At 46.2% G+C, this 16955-nt stretch overlaps 1 protein-coding gene across 1 annotated transcript in view; it reads right to left on the reverse strand.

Annotated features, from left to right (window-relative positions):
- LOC115655992 (cytochrome P450 4B1-like) overlaps positions 1-16955 on the reverse strand; it is a 47685-nt gene that overhangs the window by 21243 nt on the left and 9487 nt on the right. Inside the window, exons 2-4 of the mRNA XM_030572138.1 lie at positions 4664-4808; positions 2819-2863; positions 697-824 (exon numbers count right to left, since the gene is read on the reverse strand). Of these exons, the coding sequence (XP_030427998.1) occupies positions 697-824; positions 2819-2863; positions 4664-4808 (318 nt within the window). The remainder of the gene's footprint in view (positions 1-696; positions 825-2818; positions 2864-4663; positions 4809-16955) is intronic.

Below are 16955 nucleotides of genomic sequence, written 5' to 3' on the forward strand. Positions count from 1 at the left end.
TCAGCTTAAAGGTTACAAGCAAACAAAAGCATCTGGGATTAGCACAGAGGAGTCCACAAGCCGTTGAGAAATAAAAGAAAATAACCTAATCACGTCTTTCTAAACATTTCTGATCTACTTACACATCTGGGGTTTCAGATAAATAGGTTTGAGATATGAATTGATGTGTTTTCATACCTGGTTTTAAAGCTGCTTACAGCATAACTTCAGCCCTGTCCTGCTCTGTCCCCTCTCTCAGAGAACAAACAAACAACAAAGGGAAGTTTTTTTCCCAATTTTAAAAAGTTCTAGCTGTCCCATTGGCTCTTTTGGTCAGATGCCCACTCCTTTTTATTTTTTTATTTATTTTAACCTGGGGGTCTTTTTAACCCTTTACAGCTAAAGCAAGCAGAGAATAGCTACCAAGAGGGATTTTACAGCTTACTGGCTAGCTGTGTGTTCAAAGGAAGTCCCCTACACCCACCTTCATTTATCACACCACCATTGTGAGTGGAGAATTCTGATCTAGTAACATGTTACACAAGTGTAAATTATGTCATAGCATGGGAATCACCCCATATGTCTTTCAAATACTACAAAATGCAGGCAGAGAATCCAAGAGAACAGTGAAGAAATGGCAAGAGAAGCTTTGCTTTCAGCATAGAAGTCGGAAAAGAACCAAGTACAGGTGATGACAATTGCAACAGCAGTTCCTACCAGCATCACTTGTGTAGACTTGGTGATCAATGACACATAAGGTTTCAAAACCCCATAGTGAAATCCTGGAGTCAGCAGTTTACGATGCTGGAACCACTTTGGCCCTTGTAAGGTCAGTAATCCTTTCCCTGGAGAAACACAGGCAACACAGATCAGATTATTTCAGTCACTAGAGAAGGGAGCTGCTCAGAAAAGTGGTACATATGTTTTATGCGTGAGGAGGGGGGGAATAATTTATTTTTTTTCTACATTCCTTGCAAAAAATATTCATAATCTTTTAATTTATTTTGAAGAAAAACTGGAAACTGATAACAGGGAAATATTTGGTTTTCCAAAACCATGTTTTGGTTTTTGGAGATTTAGTGTTTTTCCCCTCTTTTTTTGCAGTGAAAAGGGGTGGGGGGATGCAGAGAAAAACTGAAAGAAAAGGGGGGACAACCAAAACTCCTACAATTAAAAAAGAAGTAGGTTTCCGGGTTTGAAAAATGAAATGTTTTTGGTTTGGGGGCATTGTCAAAAATTCAGAAAATTTTATGTATATATCCACAAAATTTTTCATTTATGAAAGGCCTTTTCCTCATTGAAAAAAATTCCAGATTGAAAAATTCAGCCTATTCGTCAATGCAATCTAATCATTTCTGTACCAATGCCTAAACCTCAAGTAATTTGGGTCCACGATCAACAGTATTAGTAGTACACCATTCAAGTTTGGGGAATGCTGCGCACCTGGTATTTCTGGCTCAACTGGAAGAAAGTACCAGAATCTAATGAGGTAGTTTCTTCTTGCAAAATCTCTTGCCTGACTTTTTTCTAAGTGCAAGAGGTTCAGATGAGCAGCTTCTGAATGTGTCTCCAAACCAAACCTCCATGTCCCGTCCCTCCCCCGCCGCATCCCCAATCACGACATTTTATCCTGTTTGCTAGTTTCAAGGTAAATATCTTACAAAATCTCATTTCAGGTGAATGTTTATCTCCAGGGTGGAAAGGTAACTGGGTTTACCCATCACTACCCTATTACAGGCTTTCCCCTGGTACCATTAGCCTATTGTCAGACTGCAGTCACCTTCTTCGTAATAGAGAGTGGAGAAACCTGAGGGGAGCAAGAAGATTCCTTCAGGGTGAGGACAAAGCCTGTGGGTGGAGGGAGGGAGTAAGACACACGATTGGAGCCAGCTTCTATGGCAGACCCTGGTACAAGGGCAGGAACTCGGCCTCTTGGGGAGAAACCTGGGAGGAGCTGATTGTTGCAAAGAACTGAAGAAAGGACTGAGAAAAAGGCAAGAAGGAGTCCAGGGAGGCAGCAGCAAGGTGTCTGAGGGAGCAGATCTTGGCTGCTTATCCCAGAGTTCCTGGCCTGGAGCCCAGTGTAGCCGGTGGATCTGGGTTCCCCTACTAGCCACTGGGAAGGTGACTTGAAGCCCCTGACATAAGGGGATCAGGATGATCTAAAGCCCTGGAAAAGGATTCTAAGGAGTGGACATTGAGGCTGAGATTTGGGACCGAGGACCAGACGTAAGGACTTCAATTCATTGGACTTTCTGTCACCCCAGAAGGGGTGTGACCACACCATGACCTGGCCAGCAGGCTGAGTGGCAAGAAGAGGCAGATCGCCTCTGGGTCAGAGTGACTGTCACTAGAGAGGAAATTGCTGCAGTGAATCAGCTGCTCTGCAAGCTCCGTCGAAATGTTTTTAACGTTTAATACACTGTATAGCTTTTCAAATGGAAATGAATTAAAGAATGAAAGTCTTTAAAATCACAGACACCATAAACACTTCAGGCAGCTGCTGAACAAACCATTGAGGCAGCAGAGCAAAAGCAGGTAGAGCCAAATTTGGACATGTTGTAATTCCACTCATCTGAACAGCTTCATCCCTTCTCACACCCTGTTTGTACAGTGCCGACGCAATGGGGCCCCACGTTTGGTTGGCCCTGCCTTAGGCACTACTGTAATAAACATGAATGGTAATAATAAGGGATGAAATTGCCCCGGGAGTTTTTGTGTATTGAAACAATCTGAAACAGCCTTGCTTTGCAGTCATGGAAACACAAGGGCTGATCCTCAGCTGGCGGAGTAGCTTCTCCATATCATTATTGATGGCTAAAAGCAAGAATATACTTACCAATCCATGGGAGTACGTAGCGATAGAAAATATTATCCTTGGGATCTGCAAAATTGTGATTGAGAGAGAGAAAAACAGCTTTGTGTTAGTGGTCTGGTCCAGACTGATTGGACTTTGGAGAGGGTGCTTCTGAAATGCTACACTGAGCATCTAGTGGACTTGCCCCTGAATCACAGCAGCAATTAGTGGCAGAGGAGAGAGACTGGCTAGCAACACTACCAGAACCAAGCGTAATAAGGCAGAACTCCGACACAATGTGTTTGGTTTTACTTTCAGTTTTTTGGCTGTGTTCGGAGTGTAGCAGAGAGAGAAGCGTCACAGTCCAGGGAGGACCTTTCAGCCCTCCACATTCCTATCCAAGGAAGGATTTTACGGGATTTTTGGGACACTCAGTAATGTGGAGAATCATGATCAGGCTACCAAGAGCTAACTACCTGCACACTGGAATCCAGACCAGAGAGCAACACGGATGATTTGGCCATCCTTGGGGTGGATACTTCATAAGAACATCCTTATTTATTTATTTTGCTGTTTTGTTTTAAGCCAGCCACCAACTTCAGTGTTGCAACACCAATCAAAGGATGAGCCTTAACTCACTATTTACCTAGGCAGGTGCTGGGCTCAAAGGGTGGCTTTTAGTGTCTATATATGTTGGAAGGGGTGGAGTTTCTGTATTGCTGTTTTTATCTTTTATTATCCTGATCCCTTTTTCCTTTGTCCCTTAGCCTCAGTTCCCCATGCCTAATCAAGAGTCACTGGGAATTGTGATAGCTATTTTATTTTTGTGTGTGTTCTAACTGACACTCCTCTTTATGATATTGTGTGTGAAATATTTTCTAAACGGACAAGCCTTCTGTGTTCTCTGCACTAGGAGTTTCCTTGGGTGGATGTACCAGGCACCTTTATAGGTGAACTCAAGACCCATAACAAATGTTCCCTCTAATTTTTCCAGTGCATGTGCAGAATGAATTTTCTTATGTGCCCCAATATGGAGGTGGTGTGTGGTGGGGGTGGAGCCAAGGGGTTCAGAGTGTGGGAGGGGACTCAGGGCTGGGGCAGAGGATTGGGGTGCAGTCGGGGGGGTGAGGGCTCTGGCTCAGGGTGTGGGGTCAGGAATGAGGGGTTCAGGGTATCAGAGGAGGATCAGGGCTGGGGCTGGGAATGAGGGGTTCAGGGTGTGGGTGGGAGCTCAGGGCTGGGGCAGAGGGTTGGAGTGTGGGAGGTCAGGGCTACAGCTGGAGGTGTGGGCTCTGGGGTGGGGCCAAGGATGAGGAATTCACGGTGAAGGAGGGGGCTCAGGGCTGGGGCCAGGAATGAGGGGTTCAGGGTATCGGAGGAGGATCAGGGCTGGGGCTGGGAATGAGGGGTTCAGGGTGCAGGAGGGGGCTCAAGGCTGGGACGGAGGGTTGGCGTGGGGGGGTGAGGGCTCCAGCTGGAGCTGTGCGCTCTGGGATGATGCCGGGGATGAGGGGCTTGGGGTGCAGGCTGCCCTGGGGCTGCAGTGGGGAGAGAGGACTCCCCCAGCCCTCTCTCTCCCCACAGCAGCACCTGGGCTGGGGGGAAAATGTGTCTCTCCTTGTTGCAGCAGGTCCAGGGCTGGGGGAGGGGCATCTCTCTCTGTCACAGCCCTGAGTGCCTGATAGGCTGCTCCGCGGCTGCACAGCTTAGAGGGAACTTAGCCCATAACCCCAAGAAAAAAAGGCAGAAGACTGCAGCCATACATCAGGGCTGAGGTTATACTTGCTTACTCAATTCCTGGCAGGCCTCAGAGCAGAATCACACCTTGGAGGACTTCGATAACAAGTGTGTTGTTCTCATTCAGAGGCAAAATGCACCACCTCTTACCTCCCCTGGCACATACAGCCTTAGCGTAATCAGCATCGTTGAGGCTCACAAACACTACAAATTTCCCAAACCACACGGGGAAGGCACGTGCGTACTTTTTACTCCATTCCAAAAGCTTGTCCAGATCCTTCCCTCTTCTGGAGAACTGCAACAATGATGGAGGGGAAAAAGGACAGGAGCAATAAGTCAGGTGTTTGCCAAAATCTCTCTCCTGTAGAGTTCAAGACAACCTTTCTAGTGTCAGAGGAAAGGATAACTGTCACAGTGTAAACTCTAAAGTCTGTGATCCATCTAACCATGTTTGTTATATCAGAACTATTATTTAATAATCCATTGCCATGAAAGTGAGATGAACAAACATTTAAGCAAGCAAAGTACACAAACCTTCCTTCCCTAGTACACTCCAGTATTAAGATGCTCCATCTTCCACCCACAAAGTCTCACTTCAAAAATTAGCTCCTTTTATATAACCTGTGGGAGTAGAACCAGGCTTGAAGACCTTTGTTTTCATCAGATTTACAATGTCATTTGATAGCAGTGGTTAGTTGCTTAATAAAAGAATTGTGCCTTACCGTAAGGGTTTAGCAAAAGCAACCAACCTCAGGCGTGGGCTGGATAATGCAGCACTTGAAACTATGGTGCCTACAGAATAAGCACATTAAAAATCTACAGCACTAAATAAAATGATAAGATGAGCCAATCTGATCCAGTTTGTCAACTTCTATGATGCATCCTCAGATTTTTTTCTTAACACATTTCAGATGCTTTAGGTTGTTCAATGATATCTTAGTAATTTGAAAGGTGACCAGATGCCTTCCAAAGAGAAAGAAAACAAGTTCTAGCAGGCATACACAAGCGATACCATGGGTAGAACATGGCTGGAAATTTTGTCACAGGATATTTTCAAAGTACACTGACTTTTCAACCACATTGACTTTGGTTTGGGGTGGGATTTTCCTTAGTTTCTCTCCTTTTTTAAAAGTCTCCCCTTCTCCATTGTCCAGAGCGTGGGGGGCAGGGAGGAGATAAGGTAACCAGATGAGATGGAGACAATTTTGGGACACATGGGAAGGGAGGAGGGTCCACCAGCGAAGCAAAAAAAAATAAAAAAACCACGTGAGAGGTAAAGAAAGGATGAGGAGAGAAATCAAAATCCAAAATCCAAACATCAGAAATGGATTTGTGGGGGAGGGGACGGTTGAAAAAAAACAAAACAAAATTAAAAACTTCCATGTGAAGTGAAATGGAAACTTTCATTCAATTTTGATTCCCCTCCCCCCAAAAAGTGAAAATTTCCACACACACAAATTTGAACAAAACAGAAAATTTTCATTTCTTTCTAAAATTTCCACAGAAATTAATGTGGATTTTTTTGGCCAGCCCTAATCATGTGCCTTCTTTTGTCTCTTCTCACAATGAAGACTCTTAGGGTACATCTATACTTTAAAAAAACCCACAACATCAAGTCTCAGTTCCCAGGTCTACTGACTTGAGCTTGTGGGGTTCATGCTACAGGGCTTAAAATAGAAGTGTAGACTTTCCAGCATGGACTCTTAAACCTGGCCAGGGGTGGGGTCTCACAGCCCAAGCTCCAGCCTGAGCAGAAATGTCTACAGTGCTATATTTTGCCCAGTTGCATGAGCCCCAGCCTATAGACTCGGTTTCTGCAATGCAATGCCGTGGTTTGTTTCCTGTTTTTGTTTTTGTTTTTGTAGTGTAGACTCGCCTACAGAGATGGATTCTCAGTAGGTGCAAATCAGTGTGGCTCCATTAATGATGTATGGTCTAGACCGGAGGTACCTAACAGAAGTCTATGTATATTACATCAACTCTGTTACCTTTATCAATCCAACTTTAAAATTCATCAGAAAAAGAAAGGCTTAAAACAGCCCTGGGAGAGGCAGGGGCGGCTCCAGGCTCCAGCACGCCAAGCACATGCTTGGGGTGGCATGCTGCGGGGTGTGCTCTGCCGGTCGCCAGGAGGGTGGCAGGTGGCTCTGGTGGACCTCCCGCAGGCATCCCTGCGGAGGCTCCGCTGGGAGAATCCCGCGGGAGCGTGCCGCCGTGCTTGGGGCGGCGAAATGGCTAGAGCCGCCCCTGTGGAGAGGGCTAAGGAAAAAGCTGGGCTGTTTGGGAAAACAGCCACAACTGTAGTCGGTGTAATTAGGGCCCAGCTGACCCTTATAAGAGGGCAGTGGGTCAGAAGGACAGACTCTCTCTAGCGTTGAGAGGGAGGGACCTGGGTGTAGGGAGCTGAGAGAAGGTATCTGGAGTGGAGCAGGGCTGAGGGAAGGCCAAGGGAGCTGGGGAGCTCCGGCCTGGAAACTCCCCAGGCTGTGGCCTAGTGGAAGGCCAATTAGGTACTGGGGTTGCCGGGGGCAGCCCACAGGTAGGCAGAGGCAGCAGGTCCAACCCCCCCCTTGCCTATGATGAGTGGCTTTTACACTGCAGTCTGCCCCAGTGAGCGGGGGCTAGGTGGTGACTAGCAGTAGCCCACGACTGAAGCAAGATTGGGATAGAGGGTTGGGGGTTTCTCTGGGTGGGGAGACCCTGAGACTGTGAGGGTATTGCCAGGGGACAGCACCCCAAAGACAAGGGGCACCGGGTCCTGGGAGGGACATGGGGGCCAAGCAGCAGCAGGACACTGGCCTGCAGAGGCACTCCAGAGGTTGGAAACGCTAATTCCCTGAGATGACCAGCAGGAGGCACCGCAGTGGTGAGTCCTGCACTGAGAAACCATGTTGACTGCTATTAATTATATTACCCTGCTTTAATTCTTTATTAATCTAGTCCCGTATCAGTCACTCCATTATCTTGGTTGGCATCGATGTCAGACTGACTGGCCTATAATTACCGGAGTCATCCCTGTGACAGGTATAGCAATTTTCTGCAATATCCTGGACAAACCTTATTGAATTAAGTATCCTAGGAGTTCATTGTATTAAAATACAAATGTATATGTATTATTATGGGATGGTATCTAATTTTTAGGGGGAGACAGGACTAATGTAAACTTTAGAAAGGGTTCTGTGCTTCAAGGAACTCTTAAAACAATTGGTCAAGAAAAGAATGAACTTTTAAAGAAAGGGAAATCCCAGGAAATCTCTAGGATGGGTGTACAATGCATCTATTCTGGTTATGCAAGCTTCTCTCTGAGTGGGAAATCCCCTGTATGACTGATTACCCATTCATGGTCTCTTCAAAGATCCAAACTCAACAAAGGAGGGTCTCATAGATTCATGAGTGTGCTCGTTCTGAAATAACAGCCATTATGAACTTGTGACTCTTGGTGAGGTTTGAAGTACTGTTCACCAGCCAGAGATCTTGTTGGAGCTGGAGGTGATCTCTGGTAAAGCACACGTGTAAGTTCTTTTATTGTTTGTTTTAATATGTTTGCTCTGTAATGCTTACACCTTAAGAAAAAAATGTGCTTGCTTAGAAAGAGCTGAACATTAACTTTTTATAATTGTGGCAATTACACTGTTTACTAGCTCTGAGGAGAAAAGTAAAGCAGACCTCCACAGGCAGTCTGACTTTGCTGGGAATTCATAGTGCAGGTAGTGAGCTGTGAAGCCTGAAAATACTCTTCTCAGAAGGGAGAGATGTGTGTGTCTTTGCGGAGGAGCTGGGACGCTAGAGTTGGTGCCCTAGAGGGACCATAGAGGGGGAATACAAGTGCAGTTTCCTTGAACTGTGACAATCCCATTTACTCTTTTTAAAAATGTCTATCCATTGTCCCCTAATTTATTATACAGCTGAATATTAACAACAGTTTCAAATTTGATCTGTTTCCTTCAAGGCAATATCAAAATCAAAATCTATGCCAAGAGTTTTGACTGTTGTTCTCTCCCATTGATCTAAAAACATCATATAAGATGTACAAATTGTCCTCCTGGTGCAGTGTTGATTTACACCAGCAATGGAATCTTGCCCTGCCTGTGCACATAGTTAGGATCATCAATTTAAAATTCCATCTCCTCCCACACCTTCTTGTGCTTCTTACACTTCACCCACAGCTCTGCCCTGATAGTGCTGTCAGGCTCCACCGCTCAATCCCGATTCTGTGCCTTCTCTTCTGCCAGGCCTGCATTCTTGGCACGAGCACCCAGCTAATGTTCCTTATGTACCATCCTTCTCTTTCTTAAAACTTCTGAAGTGTCACCTACTTCAGGAGGTGTTATTGCTACAAGAGTCAAACTCAGCTCTGCTTGGTCTCTGTTGTATCAGCTTGTGCCATAGGATTTGATCCTGCTTCCTTAAACGTCAGTGAGGAAAATCATTAGTTTTCATGGTGCAGATAAGGACAGCGATTATTATTCTACAGCACCGTGTGTTTTTATGGTGCTATAAGAATCGGTGAATATCTAGATTACTAAATACTAGTAATGAATGACCTGTGCTGGTTGGGAACCTGCAGTTCTGTTTTATGGGAAAATCTGAATTTTGTTCAGAATCAGAATGAAACACTGAATTTCAGTCTCCTGTAAAATGAAGTGTTGGGGGAGAGGGATCATTTGGGGGTCCATTGAAATTTTCCATTTCAATACAATCAAAATGGTATGTTTTGATTGGAGTATTGTGTCCAGTTCTGGGCACCGCATTTCAAGAAAGATGTGGAGAAATTGGAGAGGGTCCAGAGAAGAGCAACAAGAATGATTAAAGGTCTTGAGAACATGACCTATGAAGGAAGGCTGAAGGAATTGGGTTTGTTTAGTTTGGAAAAGAGAAGACTGAGAGGCATGTTAGCAGTTTTCAGGTATCTAAAAGGGTGTCATCAGGAGGAGGGAGAAAACTTGTTCACCTTAGCCTCCAATGATAGAACAAGAAACAATGGGCTTAAACTGCAGCAAGGGAGATTTAGGTTGGACATTAGGAAAAAGTTCCTAACTGTCAGGGTAGTTAAACACTGGAATAGATTGCCTAGGGAAGTTGTGGAATCTCCATCGCTGGAGATATTTAAGAGTAAGTTAGATAAATGTCTATCAGGGATGGTCTAGACAGTAGTTGGTCCTGCCATGAGGGCAGGGGACTGGACTCGATGACCTCTCGAGGTCCCTTCCAGTCCTAGAGTCTATGAGTCTATGAGTCTATGAGTTTCAGTATTAATTTATTATTTTATATTTTTACATTTTAGTTGATGCTTATGTTTTATATTCCATTTTGCATGTTTTTACATGTTTCCATTATTTTATAAAATATAAAAATGTAAATATTGTGACAAAGTTCCTTCTCTACCTTGGTGGGTCCTGCGCTTATTGGCAGATTTGCTCACCTCAGTGATCTCCCCCACAGTCTGGATCAACTCCTCCTGTGTCTGATCAGGAGTTGGGAGGTTTGGGGGGAACCTGGGCCCGCTCTCTACTCCGGGTTCCAGCCCAGCGCCCTATGGATTTGCAGCTGTCTATAGTGCCTCTTGTAACAGCTGTGTGACAGCTACATCTCCCTGGGCTACTTCCCCATGGCCTCCTCCAAACACCTTCTTTATCCTCACCACAGGACCTTCATCCTGGTGTCTGATAATGCTTGTACTCCTTAGTCCTCCAGCAGCACAGCCTCTCACTCTCAGCTCCTTGCACCCCTTGCTCACAGCTCCTCGCACGCACTTCATCTCCTCTGGCTCCCCCTCACCTGACTGGAGTGAGCTCCTTTTTAAACCCAAGGGCCCTGATTAGCCTGCCTTGATTGGCTGCAGGTGATCTAATCAGCCTGTCTGCCTTAATTGGTTCTAGCAAGTTCCTGACTACTCTAGTGCAGACCCTGCTCTGGTCACTCAGGGAACAGAAAACTACTTACCCAGTGACCAGTATATTTGCCCTCTACCAGACTCCTGCACCCCACTGGCCTGGGTCTGTCACAATATATATAAATATTTTTAAAAATTCAAAACAAAAAAGCTGTTTTGAAACAAATCCTTCATTTTGATTTTTTTCCTAGACAAAATGGAGTCAAAAATCAATGTCTATGGAATCTTTAGATTGCGATGAATCAAATTTTGTGATAGACCCATCTGAAAATTTTCAACCAGCTCTATTAATGACAAAGAGAAGACAAAAGCTAGGTGTCTGATATGTGCCTATGCCAAGTCCCCCTTTTTTACCACCCATTTGTACTCAGTTGTACTTTTCAGCTGACTTTTAACTTGGGTGGCTACTGTGATTTCTGAGGCCCCTACACTGTTGATCATAGGTGTCATAATAGTGAAATGAATTATTATTATTATTGCTCCCCCGTCTGTTTATTTCCACCTGTTGCAAGCTCTTTGGGGTGGGAACTGTCTTTTTGTCATATGTTTGAACAATACCTAGGACAATGGGATTCTGGTCCATGACTGGGACTCCTAGGTGCTACCCCAATATAGATTTATGATTAGTTGTTGTAACAGCAGGTCACCATAGTCCAGCACTCCAAATGTCCGAGGGTTCACTTTGTGCGAGCAGGGACCCCATCCTGCCATCTGTGGGATTCCTATGGCCATAGGCCATAGGCTGCAGCCCCTCCCAAGCTTCTGTTTTGTTTTGCAATGGGTACTTCTGGACCAGTTAACCCTGTTTTCCCCATCCTCCCACCAGGGTAGGGATGGAAACTAGGTCAGATCACAAAGGACGAATATAGGCAAATAACACAGGAATGCAGAGGCAAGATTAGAAAGGCAAAGGCACAAAATGAGCTCAAACTAGCTATGGGAATAAAGGGAAACAAGAAGACTTTTTATCAATACATTAGAAGCAAGAGGAAGACCAAGGACAGGGTAGGCCCACTGCTCAATGAGGAGGGGGTAACAGTAACGGGAGATTTGGAAATGGCAGAGATGCTTAATGACTTCTTTGTTTCGGTCTTCACTGAGAAGTCTGAAGGAATGTCTAGTATAGTGAATGCTTACGGGAAGAGGGTAGGTTTAGAAGATAAAATAAAAAAAGAGCAAGTAAAAAATCACTTAGAAAAGTTAGATGCCTGCAAGTCACCAGGGCCTGATGAAATGCATCCTAGAATACTCAAGGAGTTAATAGAGGAGGTATCTGAGCCTCTAGCTATTATCTTTGGGAAATCATGGGAGACGAGGGAGATTCCAGAAGACTGGAAGGGAGCAAATATAGTGCCCATCTATAAAAAGGGAAATAAAAACAACCCAGGAAACTACAGACCAGTTAGTTTAACTTATGTGCCAAGGAAGATAATGGAGCAGGTAATTAAAGAAATCATCTGCAAACACTTGGAAGGTGGTAAGGTGATAAGGAATAGCCAGCATGGATTTGTAAAGAACAAATCGTGTCAAACTAATCTGATAACATTCTTTGATAGGATAACGAGCCTTGTGGATAAGGGAGAAGCGGTGGATGTGATATACCTAGACTTTAGTAAGGCATTTGATACGGTCTCGCATGATATTCTTATCGATAAGCTAGGCAAATACAATTTAGATGGGGCTACTATAAGGTGGGTGCATAACTGGCTGGATAACCGTACTCAGAGAGTAGTTATTAATGGCTCCCAATCCTGCTGGAAAGGTATAACAAGTGGGGTTCCACAGGGGTCTGTTTTGGGACCGGCTCTGTTCAATATCTTCATCAACGATTTAGATGTTGGCATAGAAAGTACGCTTATTAAGTTTGCGGACGATACCGAACTGGGAGGGATTGCAACTGCTTTGGAGGACAGGGTCAAAATTCAAAATGATCTGGACAAATTGGAGAAATGGTCTGAGGTAAACAGGATGAAGTTCAATAAAGATAAATGCAAAGTGCTCCACTTAGGAAGGAACAATCAGTTTCACACATACAGAATGGGAAGAGACTGTCTAGGAAGGAGTATGGCAGAAAGAGATCTAGGGGTCATAGTAGACCACAAGCTTAATATGAGTCAACAGTGTGATACTGTTGCAAAAAAAGCAAACGTGATTCTGGGATGCATTAACAGGTGTGTTGTAAACAAGACACTAGAAGTCATTCTTCCGCTTTACTCTGCACTGGTTAGGCCTCAACTGGAGTATTGTGTCCAGTTCTGGGCACCGCATTTCAAGAAAGATGTGGAGAAATTGGAGAGGGTCCAGAGAAGAGCAATAAGAATGATTAAAGGTCTTGAGAACATGACCTATGAAGGAAGGCTGAAGGAATTGGGTTTGTTTAGTTTGGAAAAGAGAAGACTGAGAGGGGACATGACAGCAGTTTTCAGGTATCTAAAAGGGTGTCATCAGGAGGAGGGAGAAAACTTGTTCACCTTAGCCTCCAATGATAGAACAAGAAGCAATGGGCTTAAACTGCAGCAAGGGAGATTTAGGTTGGACATTAGGAAAAAGTTCCTAACTGTCAGGGTATTTAAACACTGGAATAGATTGCCTAGGGAAGTTGTGGAATCTCCATCTCTGGAGATATTTAAGAGTAGATTAGATAAATGTCTATTAGGGATGGTCTAGACAGTATTTGGTCCTGCCATGAGGGCAGGGAACTGGACTCGATGACCTCTCGAGGTCCCTTCCAGTCCTAGAGTCTATGAGTCTATGATTCACTCATCTCCTGGGATATTCATTCAGCACCAGACCCCCACCAGTGATGGTTCCATCCCAATTTTAATTATTTATACATGATACTGCTGAATTAATTAGAGGATGACACAAAGTACCCTGGATGGAACAAAGTGCATTGGCCCTTAAGACGTGGCACTACCCTGATCCAGGTTTTACCTCTTAAAACATACCGGTGAACCTGAGGCTGGAGTTCCCCAAGCTGGGTGGGTTGGAACTCCTCTCAGTGATGAGGGACAAGGCTGACTTGGGATAGTCCTCTAGGATTCAGGGGAGCAAGGTTGCTAGGAGACAGAGTTCCCTAGCAGCCCATGGCATTCTGGGAGATAAAGGAATTTGTAAACTTTGCCTTTTCTTCAGATAAGATGAGACCTGGAAGGAGTCAGCTTGTCCTGCTGGATCTCTACTGGAGCCTTGGGGCAAGCAAACTGCTTTTTGTTTTGCTTTGTGATAGTTCTGAGGCAGACCTCGGAGAGCACAGAGTGAACCGATCTCTAAACAAATCACAGGAGATACTCCATACCGCCCTGCTTGATAAATGGAAACAAATCTCCCAAAAGGGAAAGGTTTCTTGTCCATAGGCATGTATTTTGGTTTTGTCAGAGGCACAGAAAAATAAGGAAAATAATTTAAACTTCATCAAATCTAGGCCCTGAATTCAGAAAACTTCCAAGTTACTGAAACTTAAGTATGTGCTAAAATGCCTTCCCAATTCCAGACTACAAAAACCCTGACACTGTAGTTAATCCACTTCCCTAAGAGGTGGTAGCTCAGTTGATAGAAGAATTCTCCTGTTGGCTTAGCACTGTCTACACTAAGGATTAGGTTGTATTAACTATGTTGCTCAGGGGTGTGAATTTCACAACCCTAAATGATGCAACTCGGTCGACCTAATGTTTTAGTGTGGACCTGCCCTTAGATTTAGAGATGGCAGGAAAGCAAGGTTGAGAAGGGACAGGTAAAAAGCTTTGACGTTATTCCCCCTGTTTTTTCATTGACTTTTTCAAAATTTCCCAAGCAGCTATAGCAATGATTGGAAGATGGACACGAATGTTTTTTTTTAATTTAAAATGTTACTGTGGTTATCTCATGTGTTTGTGTCAACATTTCAAAATGCTGACTAGCTCTAGCCAGAGAGACACTAAGGTCCATAGCCACAAAGAAAACGTAGGCATTGCAAGGCTGAGACTCTTAAACCCCTAGCCACCCAGTGAAATCCACAAAAGCTGAGTTAGGTGACCAGGCTCCCTATGATGTGTAGGAAGAAACAGCCCCTAAGAATGGGATCCACAAAAGCCAACATACTAGGTGGGGAACCACCGTAGTCAGCCAATAGCAGATGCGAAGGAGAGAAGTGTATCCTAAACTCCAATATCAGATGGCAAGGAGATGGGTGCATCCTAAACCCCACATCTTTCAGGGAGTTAGGCCCCTCAGTCTGGGCTGGAGGGAGGCATATATTCCTGTGAACCTTTCCTAGAGTGACAGGCCTAAGCTGCTACTTCCAAGAATAGTGGTGTTCCATACCTAATTCTAAAATCTCCAGTGGCAGGGGGAGAGAGGAGGAGGCTTCCCTTGTAACCTGTAACCCACTGGTTAGGAAACTCCCTCAGGATGTGGGGGAATGTGATTCAATTCCCCTCTCTACCAGATGAGGAGAAGGCATTTCAACAAGGGTTTGCCTCCTTCCCAGGTGAGGGCCCTGAGCACAGGACTCCAGGATGTTCTCATGTGGCATCTCTCCATCTCTCCCATTGAAGCTGTTCCTCTGTGTGGATATAGAATTAAATATGCATTGGACCAGAGATAGTGAGACTGAATGTATAACCTAGACATTAGGAGCACTCGCCTGAGAAATGGGATTTGAGCATGGATTGTCCTTCTCCTCGTGAGGCAGAAGGGCATGGGCAGCTGGCGGAACCCCCTCACACTTCAGGGAGGCTAGCCCGCAGCAGGCCCTGACCTGCCCCTTCCTCCTGAGGCCCCACAGCCAGAGGTGTCCCAGCCCACCTGCTCCAGCCACAATGCCCACCCACCCCGGTGTCAGGCCAAGCTACCAGCTCCCCCGGCTTCAGGCCAGCCCCAGTTCTGCACCAGGCTGCTGGCCCAATCCTACCCAGGCTGTTCCCAAGTGTCTGACACCCCCAACACCACCACCACCAGGCTGGCGTGAGTTAGGGTTGCCAACTTTCTACTGGCACAAAACCAAACATACTTGCCCCTGCCATTCTCCTCCAAGGCCCCACCTATGCCCCTCCCCTTCTCATAGGCCCTACCCCCTACTCACTCCATCCCCCCTCCCTCTGTCACTTGCTCTCCACCCTCACTCACTCGCACATTTACACTGGGCTGGGCCAGAGGGATAGGGTGCAGGAAGGGGTGAGAGCTCTGGCTGGGGGTGCAGGCTCTAGGGTGGGGCCAGAATGAGGAGTTCAGAGTGTGGGAGGGGGCGCCAGCCTGAGGCAGTGGGTTGGGATGTGGGAGGGGTGAGGGCTCCAGCTAGGGGTGCGGGCTCTGCGGTGCAGCTGGGGATTTGGGTGCAGGAGGGTGCTCTGGGCTAGACTGAGGGGTTTGAAGGGCAGGAGGGGGATCAGGGCTGGGGCAGGGTGTTGGGGTATGGGAGCGGTACAGGGTCCGAATGGTGCTTACTTCAAGCAGCTCCCAGAAGTAGTGACATGTCCCCCTTCCGGCTCCTATGCGGAAGCCGCGGCCAGTGGCTCTGCGCACCTCCTGGTCTGCAGACGCCGCCCCACAGCTCCCATTGGCCATGGTTCCTAGCCAGTGGGGGCAGTGCTTGGGTTGAGGACAATGTGCAGAGCCCCCTGGCTGCCCCTATGCATAGGAGCTGGAATGGGGACATGCTGGCTGCTTCCCAGGCACTATGCAGTGGGGAGGCTAGAAGGGAGCCTGCCAGCTGGAGCTGAACCACTGCTGGCTTCTGGGGGCCGGAGGAGGGGGAAGAAGAGGGGAGCAGAACATGGGTGAGGATTGAATCAGGGTCTCTCATATCCTGGGTGAATTCCCCAAACTCTGGACTAATGGTTATAAAAGAGGCTGCCTTTTCCTCCCCACTTCCAGCTTCATTGTGTGGAGTTCGTCATTCTGAGAGCACACCTACCCACTCAGGCCTTGCAGGTGAGACTGGCAGGGCAACACCTCCCTGCACTGGCTTTGAGTTTGACTGGGGCTTAGGCATGAGAGAGGCATCATAACACCTCATGTGAGGTGTTGTGCAAATGCCAAGAGGCAGAAGCTTAAACGCTGAGGGGTTTGAGTCCATCCTTGGACACATGGAAACTGCAAAAGACTTATACTGAGATGCATGAGACAGTGGGGGTCTATTGGACATGGATAGGCCTTTGTATTAATACGTTTTATATGTCTTTGTGTTCCTGGCTTGCTGAGATTCTTGTGGAATCCAAACACACTAAGGGGTTATTAATGCCAAATCCTAATGCTGGTTATGCAGCTACCTGGCCTTTGAAGCTTTACCCACCCTGGGCAAAGGTGAAGTAACTGTTTTTACCTGTTTCAGGACAGCTGGGAAACAAAGGCCCCACAAACTGTATAGAAGTGTCAGCTTAAACTGACTGAGAGGGCCCGCATTTGGATCCAGCCAACTGCCAGGAACCTTTAACCAAGATCAGGGGCGGCTCTAGGTATTTTGCCGCCCCAAGCATGGCAGGCAGGCTGCCTTTGGCGGCATGCCTACGGGAGGTCCCCGGTTCTGTGAATTCGGCAGCATGCCTGCGGGAGGTCTGTTGAAGCCGCGGG

This window comes from Gopherus evgoodei, chromosome 8, assembly GCF_007399415.2.
Source record: "Gopherus evgoodei ecotype Sinaloan lineage chromosome 8, rGopEvg1_v1.p, whole genome shotgun sequence".
NCBI lineage: Eukaryota > Metazoa > Chordata > Testudines > Testudinidae > Gopherus > Gopherus evgoodei.